This window comes from Crotalus tigris, unplaced genomic scaffold, assembly GCF_016545835.1.
Source record: "Crotalus tigris isolate CLP2741 ecotype Arizona unplaced genomic scaffold, ASM1654583v1 scf7180000018486.1709376, whole genome shotgun sequence".
In the NCBI taxonomy this organism is placed as follows: Eukaryota; Metazoa; Chordata; class Lepidosauria; order Squamata; family Viperidae; genus Crotalus; species Crotalus tigris.
The window spans coordinates 1,537,692-1,554,234 of NW_024097034.1; the positions used below are offsets into that span (position 1 = coordinate 1,537,692).

Genomic DNA, 16,543 nt, shown 5'->3' on the forward strand with positions numbered 1-16,543 from the left:
ATGGATGGGTTTTCTCTGTCTGCCTGCTCTTGAGACCAAGTAGCCAAAGCTTGACACGCCCCCACTTCCTGTGGAGTCCATTCTTAACTTGGTCTCTGCTCGGAGAAGACTCGTTTTGGCGTGGCTCTCAGCTTATCAGGTTAGACAAGAAATCCATTGATTGATTATCCCTTGATAATTGGCTTCCCCTTCCCAAAAAAATATTTTCCACCTATAGGAATTTAACCACAAAATTTTCTGGGGATCAGTCCTGATCTCAAACCTAAAATTAAAAGGGGATTGGTGGGGAGGGAAATTTCCCCACAGATATCAGCCAGCCCCAGGGCTCTGGGGGGTGAAAAGGGGGGGAAGAAGGCATCAGCAGAGACTACTTGTTGAACCTTTTCCCCAACCACTAAGTTTTCCTTGGGATCATCCCTGATCCTATATTAAAATTGAAAAAGGGGGTGTGGGGGGGGAAAACTCCCCACGGATCCCAGTCAGCCCCAGGGCTCTGGAGGTGGAAAAGGGGGGGAAAAAAAGGCATCAGCAGAGACCACTTGCTGAGCTTTTCTCCCCAACCTTCCAAGGGATTTTTTCCTCAAATTGGGGGAAAAAATAACAATCTCCAGGTCCGGATTCAAACTTGAATTCGGATCATCGGAGATTCCCTAGCAGCCCAGGGCAACCGCGGGCACCATTTTAGTTGCCGTTTTCAGACAACAAAGGCAATCCCTGGCTGGGATTACCTTAAAACGTCACAGCGCGCCAAATTTAAATCCCCGGGCACAAGCAGCTTCTGGGAGGCTGCGGAGCTTATCTTCAGAGGGAAACGAAGCACAGGAAGGGAGTAAGCCAACCAAGAAACGGAGGCTAGAGAACCCTCCTGGGATCTGCAAAGCCCTTTTTCAGGGAGAAACGAGCTGTGGCTGCCATCTCTTGCCAGAGAAAGGCAAACCAAGCTTAAGGAAGCTCTACATCATATCTGGAATCACTGATAGAGGCGGAATAGGAGCACACAACCAGCGCTCCACCCCCGATACACACATATAATAATAGGACAAAATATAATAATAATAAAAATAGATACATAAATTTTAAAAATAATAATAATAATAATTAAAAAAAATTTTTTTTTTAAAGCTAAAAATTAAGCGACTGCAGGGCCAACAGGCCTAAAGACAGAACACACAATATTATCATCATCACCATTATTGTTGTTGTTGTTATTATTATTATTATTTTACTATTATTGTTGTTCCTATTATTAGTATAATAGTAATAGTATTAATAAGAATAAATTCCGCTCTAGGTGACCGCCATTTGATACCTGCTGTGTATTAAGTCAGGCCTACAGACCCTTTTGAGGTCGCCACTGATATTTTTTTGCCTCCCTTTTCCTTTTTCTACTGGTGCACGTTGCCTGGTCACCTAAGGCCTCCGGGCGGAACCCAAGGAGTGGTTCCAAACGTGCCTTCGGTACCTCCCTCAGCTACCGTGACCTTAGCCCAGAGAGAATATTTTTGTTGTGGTCGGGTGATCAGGGGAACAGTCCTGGTACTTGTTCCAATTTCGCTCCCGCCAATACTTGCCTGCCTGAGCGTCTTCTCAGTTTTTCTGGGACTGCTCAAGCGGAATGGAGGGACCCTCGTTGCCTCAATCCATGAGCACGACCCCTCCACCTCCCAATTACGGCTGCAACACACCTTCTGACCAGAAGGCGGCAGGCAAGTGCAAAGCGAAGACAAAACACTCGCTCAAGAGGCCCTCCAAGTTGGCGGAAAAGCAAGCCAGCCGTAGGCACCAGGCCCTGGAGAAGGAGTTCTCCAGAGCGCAGAGGCAGGCCCAATTGGAATTGGTTCAAATAGCGGCCACCGAGATGGAATTACCATTGGGTCCATCCACATCAACCCAGAGCGCGTGGTCCATTCCAGGAACACCGCAACCACTGGACCCGCCATCTACATCAGCCCAACAAACAACCACGGCGGCAGGCACAACCACTGAGTCCAACTCTCCACCTGCGGTCACCACACCCAAAGGTAATGACATAGGGGACATCTGGGCAGATGGACGGCTAGAGGCCCTATTAACCAAAGTGGTGGACCGAGCCCTAGCACAGCGCTCCGCCCACCACGACCAGGGGCCCTCCATCTCAGCCATGCCACACTCGGAACTCCCCTCAGAGTCCTCAGGCATTCAGGAACCCGTCTCCCCGGCCCAGTCCTCCATGAGTGGTTATTCTTCACCACAAGAGGAGGATCAACCTGGGATCTCTATGTCAGAGGATGAGGAACTTCCCCCTGAGCCCCCCTCAGGGGGATTATTTAATCCCAACCGCTTCCTCACGATACTACGCAAGGCCACAGCCATTGCGGACATGGGGACGGATCAGTTTTCTCAGCCGCAAGCGACACCGGCCACCACATCCAGACCCGTATTCGTAGAAAAGGTGACAACGCAACACCATATACCTTGCCCCGCCATTTTCCTGAAAGGGATCAAGAAGCCATGGGACTCTCCCGCTTCCTTCCCATCAGTGAGTGGTACGGACAAAAAATTATACAGCACTGCCACAGACCTCAATGAGGCCTTAGAAATTCCTAAAGTAGATGAAGCCTGGACCCCCTTGGTCTCCCAGACAGCCATGGCTGGGGACCTAGTGGAGGCCCTTAAGGCAGATGACAAAAAGTGGGAACAAGCCTTTCGCAAAACCCACCAGACAGCGGCATGGGCCATCAAAGCAGCCACCTCGGCCTCCTTTTTTGTCCGGGCCACCCTCATCTGGTTGCAACAACTACAAACCATAGTTCCTATGGAGGACATACGAACACACCAGGACCTGGCTAAGATGGTAGCAGCCACGGAATACGCTGCAGACGCAACGTTCCAATCGGCCATTTTTTCATCCAGATCCATAGCATCCAACATAATTGCCAGGAGAATGCTATGGCTAAAACACTGGCAAGCTGACACCAAGGCTAAGTGGCGGCTAGCGACCGCCCCTTACTCAAGCAACGGTCTGTTTGGGGAGGCCTTGGACCCCTATCTTGTAGAGAACAAAGACAAGCGGAAGGTCATGGCACACTTGAACAAAAGGTCAGACAAACGTACCACACCTTACTTTCGTAGGCAGTCCTTTCGTCAACCGACAACCACGCCTATCAGTCAGGCACCCAAGCCATTCACTCCCAGGCAGAACAAACCGTACGGCCGCCCCTACGACAGACCGGGGTTCCAGCCCAGACAACAAAACCAGTCGAGACGACCCTTTCGTGGAACGGGTCGTCCGTACCGGAAGACAAAATGACTCCTACATAGACCTACCCATTGGAGGAAGACTAGCTCACTTCTTCCACCAGTGGGAGCAGACCTCCACGGACAACTGGGTACTACAAACCATCCAGTCCGGGCTGTCCCTGGAGTTCCTGGTCACACCCCCAGACCGACTCATCAACTGCTCGGTCTCCAGGAACCCCACCAAACGCAAACTCATGCAGGAGGCCATCCAACACCTGTTGGACATTCAAGCAATAGAACCGGTCCCAGCGGAATACAGAGGCAGAGGATTTTACTCCATCCTCTTTGTGGTTCCAAAGACTTCAGGAGGATGGAGGGCAATCCTGGACCTAAAAAACCTCAACCGCTACATCACATACAAAAAATTCAAGATGCAATCCCTTCAGTCCATCCTGGGAAGCATCAGAGAAGGAGACTTCCTGGCATCGATAGACCTCACGGAAGCCTACCTTCACATCCCCATCCACCCAAACCACCGCCGGTTCCTACGTTTCTGTTACGGGGGAAAACACTTCCAATACAGAGCTCTCCCCTTCGGTCTATCTTCGGCACCCAGGGTATTTACCAAGATACTAGCAGCGGTAGCCGCCAAACTGAGAAAAATCCCAATACGCGTCCAATGTTACCTAGACGACATACTAATCCAAGCAACATCCCTACAGACAGCTCAGGCGGACGTAAGGACCGTCATTCGCGTCCTCCAATTACACGGATTCTCAGTAAACTTTCAGAAGAGCCAGACAGTTCCCTCGTCCAGGCTGCTGCATCTGGGGGCCATGATAGACACAACCAACTGTATGGTCTATCTCTCCCAAGACCGGGTGGCCGGCATCAGGGAACTGGCTCGCTGGGTTCACAGGCAACGTTCAGTTCCGATACTAACACTTTCCCAATTATTGGGCAAGATGGTATCGGCCATAGCCATTGTACCCTGGGCCAGGCTCCACCTACGGGAACTACAGTGGTTTCTGCTCCCGTACCAACGGCAGAACACCAGCGCATCCAACCACCTAGTCAGGGTCACGGCACAAATCCGCAGGGCGCTACGCTGGTGGTGCTCTCGGGCCGTGACCAAGGGGTCACCCTTCAAGGAACCAGTCAGAGTGACCATCACTACAGACGCCAGTCTGTATGGTTGGGGAGCCCATCTGGACTCCCGGTTTGTACAGGGACGTTGGTCCGCCACGGATCTGAGAAACAACATCAACTGGCTAGAACTCAGGGCTATCCACCTAGCCTTGCAACAATTCAAAGACAGAATCAGAGGCCACCACGTTCTAGTCCTAACAGACAACGTAGCAGCCAAGGCGCACATCAATCGGCAGGGGGGGACCAGATCAAAAACCCTCATGACAGAGTCACGACTCCTATTCAGCTGGGTAGAGCCCAATCTGAAGTCACTAAAAGCGGAACACATATCGGGGGTCAACAACCAGCAAGCGGACTTCCTAAGCCGCACCACAGTGGACCCTTCGGAGTGGGGGCTACACCCGAACTTGTTCCTAGACATCTCCCGCAAGTTCGGGTACCCGATCCTCGATCTGTTCGCATCATCAGACAATGCCCAGCTCCCCAGATTTTACTCTCGTTACTTCAACCCGCGAGCAGAGGGGACGGACGCTCTGAGAACTCAGTGGCCTCAGGGTCTGCTTTATGCCTTTCCCCCACTACCACTCATACCGGCGGTCATCCGAAAGCTGATTCAGGAGCGGGCAGAAGTGATCCTAGTAGCACCATATTGGCCACAGAGACCGTGGTTCGCCGACCTGATGAACCTGTCTCAGTCGCCCCCATGGAACATTCCCCCTCATCAAGTGTCCCTACACCAGGGAACCATCAGTCACCCGGAACCCCAATGGTTACAACTGACCGCCTGGCACTTGAGCGCCAGATAATGGCACAGGAACTATTCTCTCCCGGGGCCATTACCATAATTCAAGCTTCACGCCGTCCGGCAACAAACCGCATTTATGACTCCACTTGGAAAAATTTTTGCCTTTGGTGCAGGGAACGGCAGTTTGACTTACACAAACTCTACATCCCTCAGATAGTAGATTACCTCTTGGAGGGACTAGACAGAGGCCTCGCCCCCGCGACCATCCGCAGGCAAGTGGCGGCCTTGTCCACCCTCCTCACCTGCACGGATTCGGTTCCCTTAGCTCACCACCCCAGGATCCGCGCCTTTATCAAGGGCGCCTATAACACCAGACCTCCAGTAATTCACAGGTACCCGTCCTGGGAACTACCGCGAGTCCTTCACGCACTCACTCGGTCACCATTTGAACCATTGGCGACCGTTTCCTTGCGACACCTGTCGCTAAAGGTGGCGTTCCTGATTGCCATCACATCGGCCAGACGAATTTCGGAACTGGCCGCACTGTCAGTCAGAAACGACCTATGCATTTTCCACAAGGACAGGGTGGTCCTTAGGTTAGATCCTGCCTTCATACCGAAGGTGAATTCACTCTTTCACAGGACACAGGAAGTAATTCTCCCAAACTTCTGTCCAAATCCAACACATGACCGGGAGCGGCAGTGGCATACATTGGACGTCCGCAGAGCCTTGCGGCGTTATATAAAGCGTACAGAACCCTTCCGCAAATCGGAGGCCCTATTTGTGTCCTTCCAAGCGGGCACCTTGGGGCGGAAAGTTTCCGCGGGCACCATTGGAAGGTGGATCCGAAGCTGTATCGCAGAAGCTTACAATGTATCATCCCTGCCGCCCCCAAGTCATCTCACAGCCCATTCCACCCGAAGCGCTGCAACTTCGGCGGCATGGGCTACCCAGGCGTCAATCGAGGAAGTTTGCAGGGCCGCGACATGGTCCTCGCCTTCCCCGTTTATACGACACTACAAGATAGACCGCTTTGCATCGGCGGATGCCTCCTTTGGTAGGAGGGTCCTCCAGCAAGTTGTCTCAGAGATCAATCTACCGGCCTTATCTGTTTCCCACCCCTTGGGACAGTGAGGCTTTGGTACGTCCCATCCATGGATTATCCATCTCCTGTACTGGAGAAGGGGCGTTGGTCTTACCTGAACGCCTTTTCTCAGTACGGAGATGGATAATCCACACCCACCCCAAGGCCAGCAGGCCGCTAGTAGGGAGCTGAGAGCCAATACCTCGTCAATCATCAGCCAATTCGCCCTCGTTAAGAATGGACTCCACAGGAAGTGGGGGCGTGTCAAGCTTTGGCTACTTGGTCTCAAGAGCAGGCAGACAGAGAAAACCCATCCATGGATTATCCATCTCCGTACTGAGAAAAGGCGTTCAGGTAAGACCAACGCCCCTTCTATTAACATGCTTTCATGCTTATTTCATAGATTAATTAAAGTGAAACCCTCACTTGGAAAAGATGCCAGTCCAGGTTTATTAATTAAATTGTATGTTTAACTGTCAAAAGATCTGAGGAATTGCAGCTGTTTCAGATAAAACCATAAAATATTTTCTTGCTTGCTTGCTTGGTATTTTAGTGTAAAGGAACCATCCATGTTTGTTACATCTTGTTTTGTATTGTGTATTTTGTATTTTTGCATTTTGAGCAGATAGGTAAGATTTATTTTTTAAAAAAATTTGCTGCTTTTAAATATGATGTAGGTCTTTCTTTCAAACAATTAGGCCAACCCCTTAGCATTCTGAGTAATCTTTTCTGCTCAGGTTAGGCTTCTGATCATAAATGTAGATAATGAAGATAATGGACTCCTATCTGTCCACACTTTGGAGATACCTATAGAAGGCAGGATATGGAGAACTGCTATCATAAACAACTCAGTGAAAGCAAATGAATTCTGATTAATTATCTTTCAGATAAACTTATCTGATACACATTATTTGAATATTTTAGAATGCAGAGACAAATGTGCATGTGTGTATTTCCATGTGGGAGTGCTCTTAACAATATATTTCATCACATCAGTTTTCATTGCACAGTTTAGTATGCAAGATAACAATGGCCTTGTTCATTCTATTCCATGTCATGCATTTGCTCATTTAATACTGATCTTCTGTACTCAGCTTTTATTATTATCTTTTACCATTCAAATAAAATTGAATAAAGAAGTAAGTCACTTTATGTACTGTTGTGCATGAGATGTTTCTACTAATTTCAGGTTTTCATACTTTAGTGGAGTGTTAGTTATGCTTTATAATGCAATCATATATGCATGTATATACATCTTACTTGGAAAAGATTACCCTGATTTTAATAGCACTTATTTGGACTTTTCCCACAATAGTATGTAAATATTTTGAGAATAAATTCATAGATGGAATGTAATGGTTCTTAAAGTACCAAAACATACTAGAATCTAGTAGTTCTTAATTCAGAAATTAGTTTTTTTTCTCAATTTTAGCAACTAAGGGAAAGAGCTGTAGGGAATAGTTAACATTTTCCAAACACAAACAGATGGAGAAAATAGAATCGGCAAATATGCAGAAACTAAATATAACTATAAAGAGGATTATAGAACTATAAACAGATTTGGGAAGAGCATTTGGAAGAAGAACTGACTTGGAAAAAATTAAGAGAGGGAAGCAAGTGAAGGATGCCAATTTCTATTTTTAAATACAATGTTGTTTAATATCAATTTATTTATGGAGTTTAAAAATGGAACTGGGTGTTTTATTAAAGTTAAAAGGAAGGGTATTTGAAATACCACTTTTCTTAAACTGTATGCATTTCTTAAAAAGTAAGATTTGCTTTTTAAATGTGGCTATTGAAAATTTCAGATTTATTATAGGCCTCATGAAGAGTCTTTGTAAAATATAATGTAGGGTCCTGAGTAAGTATGCTGGCTATTACACAGAGATATATTTCTAGGAAAACATCAGAAAAGGGAAATGAGATAAAATCAAGGTTGGCAACATTAGACCTTACAGAGAATTATTTTTCATTCTGGAGGTGAACCGGTCAACTTCTAAGTTGAGTGTAGTTATTTATTTTGTCCTTTCCAACTGCTCCTCTTTTAGGTATCAGAATGAAGCTTTCTTGTGCCAGCCCCACTCACCCATCATTATCATAAGTACTCCCCTAACAGATCATTCTTAGAAGTTAGACATAACTCTCCCAAAGCCCTACTTGGTATAGAAATTTGGACAGAAATTTGCTCTTTTCAATAGAGTCATCTATTGAAGCAAATGCAGAGAGATACAGACCTCATAAAAGGATTTAATTTTGGATATTATACAAATAATAGTTAAACTATACAGTTCCCTGTCTTGAAAATAATACATCAGTTTAGACAACCTGGACAAATCCATGGAGGATACCACTAGGACAGTGGTTCTCAACCTGTGGGTCAGGACCCCATTTGGGGTCAAACGACCATTTCACGGGGGTCGCCAAACAATGCAGTCCGCCATTTTTTCCCCCTTTTCCTTAGCTGTGCTACTCCCTTTTATTCTATTGGCTTTTGAAAGCCAATAGAATAGACTCTCTTGAATAGAGTCTAATTCTATTGGCTTTCAAAGCCAATAGGAATTGTCCAGGCTGTCTCTGCCCTGCTGAGCCCGCCAAAAGTCCCATTCTGCAAACGGTGCTGTACCAGTTGAGTAGTCCTCGACTTACAACCGGTTGGGGGGGGGTTGCGGCATTAAAAAGGTTGAGAACCACTGTTCTAGGAAGATCTGTTATCTTCTTGTTCATGTCTGAACTTGTTGAATTAATCTAATTGACTATTGTCCATCATCAGCCAGTGTGAATTAACAGAGTATTTCTTATGTTCTTATGAGGCCCCAATTACCATCAAGATCCCTCTTGGACTTCTTAAGTGATAGTATATCACCAACAATTTTCTTAATGATTGCAGTGGTTTATAAATGGGTTTAAAGTAAATAAAATTTTATCTATCTCCTTTATTCCACAAAGCTCTCCATAGAAGATCCTGCTTATTCTCTACACCATATCCTCCAGCAAGTCAAAGTATAGATCTTGTAGCAAAATACTATTATGCTTCAAGACTTGAAGAATTTCAAAAATGTGTACTTTTGAATCTGTATAATCATTAACTCACTCTATATTTTATATAATACACATGTTTGAGAGAGTGAGACGAACTAATTGATGCAATAGATCCTATGTGCTTGTCTCATATAAATTCATTGGCAATATCACTGTTGAATCCAGGTATATATCATGAAGGACAAAGGATATTGAGGCAGAAATATTGCAGGAAAGACTTGGAAATTAAAGTTTTAATCATTTTCATCTAGGAGATTGGAGATCAAGAATTTAATTCTGTGAATAATCTCTTGATTGTTAATCCAAAAGTGTCACACCATAACTATAAGCAATTGTAGTGCAATGTAAACAAAAGTTCTGGAATCTCTTTATTAATAGATTCTCTTTTGTCCTGTCTCACTTTGGAAATTATATAAATTTGAATTTCAGGCCATATCAGAGAGATTAATTTTCAAGCAGGCCTCTGCAGAAAGTTTGCTGATAAAATTTATGCAATTTATTTAAAATGGAGTGGAAAGTTTCTGGTCCTCCAGATTTGAACCACAACTCCTAATATCCTTGATTAATGCCCACAGTGCCTGAATGCGGAGAACGTTGAAAGTCAGCAGCACCTAGAGAGCTACAGCTTCCCTGCTTTATTCAGGGGACTGAGTAAAACATGATGGCATTATAATAATTTAAGTATGAAAGCGATGCTGCTGAAAATATGCTCCCTTCCCCAGAATATTTCACAATGGAAAAGTTAAGAAAAAGTAGTAAATACAAGTACAGAATTAATTTAGGCAATTGAATCATATACTGTACATATTTTATCTTTTAAAAAACCATATATATTTAGTTTGAATCAATGGCTTTCTGCCAAGGAGCCATGGTGGCGCAGTGATTAGAATGTAGTATTGCAGGCAAACTCTGCCTACAGCCAGAATTTCGATCCTGACTGGCTTAAGGTTGTCTCAGTCTTCCATCCTTCTGAGGACCCAGATTGTTGGGGGCAATTTGCTGACTCTGTGAACTGCTTAGAGAGGACTGTAAAGCACTATGGAGTGGTATATAAGTGCTATTGCTATTGTTAAGAGGGATGGGTGGAGGTTAAGATACGCAATTGTTGAATGTGGACTGACTTTGCACACATGCACAAAGGACTGGGGTTGTTATCACAATGCCATGGTCACCATTTTGCTTGTTTTGGTCCCCTACAAATGCCACTGATTTGAACTGGTTTCACATCATGAATTAAGCATCAGTGTGTCCACATTGTTAGTTGCTGAAGACTGAATTAATATTAAACATAATGAAATATTTTTTTTTTGTTATTACAGCTTACAACACTGCGAGGAGCCATTTTAGAAGATGCCATTCCCTCTACTTCTAGACACGGCACAGCACGAGGCTTACCTCTTAAGGAAGTACTGGGATATGTAATACCAGAACTGAATATTCAGTGCCTGAGACAAGCTTCCAACTCACCCAAAGTGTCTGAACAGCTGCTTAAGCTGGATGAACAAGGGGTAGATATTGGGGTTTTTTTAACATTAGTATACCAATGTGTTATTTCCTTTTCATAAATTGAGATTTGAGAATCTGATCTTAACTGTTTGAGGAACCAAAGATTTTCACTGTGATGACTTCTCTTAGGTTAAATAACAGAGTAGAAAGAGGATTTTTGCATTAATAGTCATGCAAGCAGATTCAAAAAGTATTGTGTTAAGAGCATTAAATTATATAAAAGGAGAAAATTATTGTCTTGCTAGTCTTTCACCTTTTCCAATTTTCCTTTTCTAATTATAATTAGCACATTTTATTCACAATACTAATCTTCCTACTGATGTGGGAAATTTGATGTCTCAAACAACTGAAATTCTTAATTGGGACTATCTAACAAGTTAACACTGCATGAGCAATGAAATGAATATATACTTTAAATTCAGAGTGAATAAAGGTGAGATTATCTGGTTTAATGCAGCAAATCTGACTTTCTGCAACATTAAAAGGCATATTTATTTATTTGAAGTAAACTGTATATAAATAGTGTGTGTGTGTATGTATGTGTATGTATGTATGTGTGTGTGTATATATATATATATATATATATATATATATATATATATATATATATATTGTTTTCTGAGGTTTTCGCGGGTATTTGTATGTAGGTCTTTGGTTGTTCGGGTTTTCTCCCACGTAAAATTGGAAGTGTCTTGGCGACGTTTCGACGAAGTCCCATTCGTCATCTTCAGGCTGGTGCTTTCAGCTTCGTGCCTCGAGCAGCAGTGTGTGGTCTTGCTGTTTCTTCCTTTTAACTGCCAGTGGAGGTATGAACTGATTGGGTGGGAGCTTGGCTGTGTTCTGATTGGGTGGAGGTGTGTTCTGATTGGTTAGGGGCTTGGCTGTGCTCTGATTGGCTGGGGGGGCTGTGCTCTGATTGGCTGGGGGGTTGCTGTGCTCTGATTGGCTGGGGGAGTGTTCTGTTTGGTTGTGCTCAGGTTAGTCTGAGTTGCAGAGGGATTCAAGATTTTGGGCTGCCCTGCCATTCCTTGGCTTCGCGTTCGTGGTCGTGCTTCCTCTTCATGGAGGGTGTCAGTTTGCTTCATGTATGGATTGGGGGGGTTTAAAGTGGCTAATGATGCAGCTGTGGTCTGGCTTCTGGTTTGTGGTCGTGCCTCATAGTCAGTGTGGCTTTGGGTTTGTTTTTTGCGTGGATGTTTGGTGGTGACATCCTGTGTGGTTTTTGTGAGTGTGGGTCTGGTATCATTTTTTGTGTTAGGGAGTCGTTTGTCAATAGGGCGGGTTTCCAAATGGCTGGTAGGCGGGAGGTATCATCTCGCTTGTTCATGCTGTGTGGGCGTTTTTCTATCTCGATGGCTTCTCTGATTATTCTGTTATTAAAATGTTCACTTTTGGCAATGGTTCTGGTATTTTTAAAGTCAATTTCATGTCCTGTGGCTTTAAGGTGTTGGACCAGGGAAGATGTTGGTTCCTCTTTTTTGACTGAGTTCTTATGTTCTTCAATGCGTGCACTTATTCTTCTGTTGGTTTGTCCGATGTATGTGGTGGGACAAGTGGTGCATGGGATTTCGTATACTCCTTGATTTTCTAATTCAATTTTATCTTTGGGGTTTCTAAGGATGGTGGATATTTTTCTGTTTGTGCAGAATGCTGTTTTGATGTTGTGTTTATGGAGGATCTTACTGATTCTGTCTGTGGTGCCTTTTATGTATGGGAGGAGGGCTTTGCCGTTTTCTTGTTCTTTGTCTTGGATTTTAGTGGGGGTTTCTTTTTGGATTAGGTTTGTAATCTTATTTCTATGGAATCCATTGGATGTTAGTACATTGGTGAGAGTGTGTAGTTCGGGTTTTAGGTGTTGTTCGTCAGCTAAGCGTTTTGTTCTGGAGATGAGTGTCTTGGCTACAGAGTTGATCTGTGCTGGGTGGTGGTGTGAGAGAGCGTGCAGATAGCGGTTTGTGTGTGTTTTCTTCTGGTAGATGGTGTGTCCTAGGGAGCCATTGGATTTCTTGTAGACTAAGACATCCAGGAAGGGAAGTTGGTTGTTAGTTTCTGTTTCCATGGTGAACTGTATTTTGGGGTGTAGGCTGTTGAGGTGTGTGAGGAAGTTGTCCAGTTTTTCTTTCCCATGTGGCCAGATTATGAAGGTGTCGTCTACGTATCTGAGCCAGAGTTTGGGTTTGGATCACAAGCTTAGCTGACGAACAACACCTAAAACCCGAACTACACACTCTCACCAATGTACTAACATCCAATGGATTCCATAGAAATAAGATTACAAACCTAATCCAAAAAGAAACCCCCACTAAAATCCAAGACAAAGAACAAGAAAACGGCAAAGCCATCCTCCCATACATAAAAGGCATCACAGACAGAATCAGTAAGATCCTCCATAAACACAACATCAAAACAGCATTCTGCACAAACAGAAAAATATCCACCATCCTTAGAAACCCCAAAGATAAAATTGAATTAGAAAATCAAGGAGTATACGAAATCCCATGCACCACTTGTCCCACCACATACATCGGACAAACCAACAGAAGAATAAGTGCACGCATTGAAGAACATAAGAACTCAGTCAAAAAAGAGGAACCAACATCTTCCCTGGTCCAACACCTTAAAGCCACAGGACATGAAATTGACTTTAAAAATACCAGAACCATTGCCAAAAGTGAACATTTTAATAACAGAATAATCAGAGAAGCCATCGAGATAGAAAAACGCCCACACAGCATGAACAAGCGAGATGATACCTCCCGCCTACCAGCCATTTGGAAACCCGCCCTCATTGACAAACGACTCCCTAACACAAAAAATGATACCAGACCCACACTCACAAAAACCACACAGGATGTCACCACCAAACATCCACGCAAAAAACAAACCCAAAGCCACACTGACTATGAGGCACGACCACAAACCAGAAGCCAGACCACAGCTGCATCATTAGCCACTTTAAACCCCCCCAATCCATACATGAAGCAAACTGACACCCTCCATGAAGAGGAAGCACGACCACGAACACGAAGCCAAGGAATGGCAGGGCAGCCCAAAATCTTGAATCCCTCTGCAACTCAGACTAACCTGAGCACAACCAAACAGAACACTCCCCCAGCCAATCAGAGCACAGCCAACCCCCCAGCCAATCAGAGCACAGCCAACCCCCCAGCCAATCAGAGCACAGCCAAGCCCCTAACCAATCAGAACACACCTCCACCCAATCAGAACACAGCCAAGCTCCCACCCAATCAGTTCATACCTCCACTGGCAGTTAAAAGGAAGAAACAGCCAAGACCACACACTGCTGCTCGAGGCACGAAGCTGAAAGCACCAGCCTGAAGATGACGAATGGGACTTCGTCGAAACGTCGCCAAGACACTTCCAATTTTACGTGGGAGAAAACCCGAACAACCAAAGACCTACATATATATATATATATATATATATATATATATATATATATATATATATATATATATATATATATATATATGGAAAAAATGAAACTCTACTGTTTTAATTATCTTTGTTCATTGGTAGAACATTTATTTAGCCATCTAAATCATATCAATTTTGTAAAGATACTCATGTATAAAGAAGGACATACCTTTTTCCAGGCTGAGGTATTTTGTTGTGGTTTTAAGGCCAGAATAAAATTACATTTGATTTAACTTCATTTAAGTTTAGTTAAAATTGAATGTAGTTAATGTGCTCATAAAAGAACTAATGTATGAACATTGGAATCATATAATGGTGACAAATTAATAAGAATGAGAAGAAAGTAACATGAGCTTATTGTGATGTCAAGAAAATAATTATTTTTTCTACTGATAGTAGTTTATATATGCTTTAAGATCTGATGACTATCAGAATTAAGCACAATGAATTTGATAATACAGAAAATTACTCTTAAGTGAGAGGAAATTTTTTTCCCCAATATTTTTCAAATAGCTAGGAAAATAGAAAATAATTATTAGTACAACAAGGAATGTATCAAATAGTAGGAATTTAACTAGCGAATAAAAGAAAAAATACTCTTAATTGTCATACATTTTAGAGTCATTATATTTTTTGAAGTTTTCAATGATAGCATCTTTTATATAAAGTGTATTCTATTCGTATATTACTTTATTTACAAATAGCTACCTCCAATAAACACATTGCATGTTCATTTAGCCAGATGATCTTATATCAGATTCATAGGTTGCATTCTGGTAAAAGTAAGTTATGTGCTTGGCAGATCTACTCCATTACCACATTTCATTTCCATACCAACTAAGAGTATTGCCCCAGGCATCTATAGCTGTGTAGTTGTGTATCATTGCAGTTCTTTTTATCTAGGCATAGACATATTTCCTGGCAAAAAACTTCCCCACATACTTTTCTTAGGGAATGAGGATCTTTGTTTATAAAATAATCCACAGATCATTATGCTGGGACTAGAGAGAAGAATCTTTCATTTGGTTTCAATCAAAACTGGAAAGCTCAAATAACTAATCTTTTCTATGCATGTTCATAATGAAAATTCTGGATAATATGATATTGCTGTAAGAAGAGAAACATAAAAGTTCTGATGGACAACTTGTATTGTAAATGGAAAAGTCTTTCAAAGTTAATTTGCAACATTGGGCTTGCTGCGGTCATCCAAAAAGTATAAAATGCTGCGATTATCCAGTCCTTCATAGTTTAGTACATAAAACATCATATTTGCCATTTTAATATTTAAAAATGTTTTACACACACAAACCATATAGAATTTTTTTAATATGATGAAAAAGTGGATTGGATGGAAGATGGAAAAATACTTACTGCTGACTTTTTTTTCCTAATTTCAGCTAAGTTTTCAGCACAAGATTGGAATCTTATATTGCAAAGCAGGCCAGAGCACTGAGGAAGAGATGTATAACAATGAGACAGCAGGTCCTGTTTTTGAAGAATTCCTTGACCTTCTAGGTCAAAGAGTACGACTCAAAGGTTTCAGTAAATACCGAGCACAATTAGATAATAAAAGTAAGTGGCAATGACAAAATGCAATAAAATGTAAAGATGGTAATGAAAGATTGCATTATTTTTGCTAAAGTAGTACCTGTAAATTCCACAGTTTTTCTTCCTCTCTTCTGCAGAAGAGGCTGTTCATAATGCCCTGCAACCATCTCTTTGGACTTAAATGCTTCCATCTCATTATAGGTGCCAATTGTTTTGTGAGGAGCAACCTTAAATCATAAAGCAAAAAAGGGGGAAGTAGGAATATTGCTCCTACTATATAACTGATAGATTTTTTAAGGGGCTGGTTTCTGTGGACATTGTTTCAAAGGGTTTGTATTTAATTACGAGCAGGTTATTTTTACCGGAGGGGGTGCAGTGGCTCAGAGGTTAAATACACTGAGCTTGTCAGCTGGAAATCTGACAACCTGGATTTGAGACCCAAGCACCATGCAATGGGATGAACTCCCGTTCCTTGCCTCAGTTCTTGCCCACCTAGCAGTTTTAAAGCATGAAAATGCGAGTAGGTAAATAGGGGCACTGTGGTGGGAAGATGGCAGGTTCTGTGTGCCTTTGGCATGTAACCATGCTGAACACATGACCACAAAAATGTCTTCAGACAACGCTGGCTCCCTTGGCCAAGAAACGGAAATGAGCACCTTGCCTTAGAGTTGGATATGACTGGACAGGAAAATCTTTACCTTTTTTATTTTTACCTGCCAGTGGTGACTAGGTAGCAGTGACTATATACCAGTGATGGTGAACCTTTTAGAGACCGAGTGCCCCAAAACTGGCCCTGCCCCCACTCCACCCCCTGC

At 43.2% G+C, this 16,543-nt stretch overlaps 1 protein-coding gene across 5 annotated transcripts in view; it reads left to right on the forward strand.

Moving 5' to 3' along the window:
* SIPA1L2 (signal induced proliferation associated 1 like 2) overlaps positions 1-16,543 on the forward strand; it is a 97,493-nt gene that overhangs the window by 28,506 nt on the left and 52,444 nt on the right. For all 5 annotated transcript variants that reach the window (XR_005557879.1, XR_005557880.1, XM_039353035.1 and 2 more), the window contains exons 4-5: positions 10,556-10,744; positions 15,578-15,752. Coding sequence is in view for 3 of the 5 variants with exons in the window: in XM_039353035.1 (XP_039208969.1) it covers positions 10,556-10,744; positions 15,578-15,752 (364 nt within the window). In the remaining 2 variants the exon portion in view is untranslated. The remainder of the gene's footprint in view (positions 1-10,555; positions 10,745-15,577; positions 15,753-16,543) is intronic.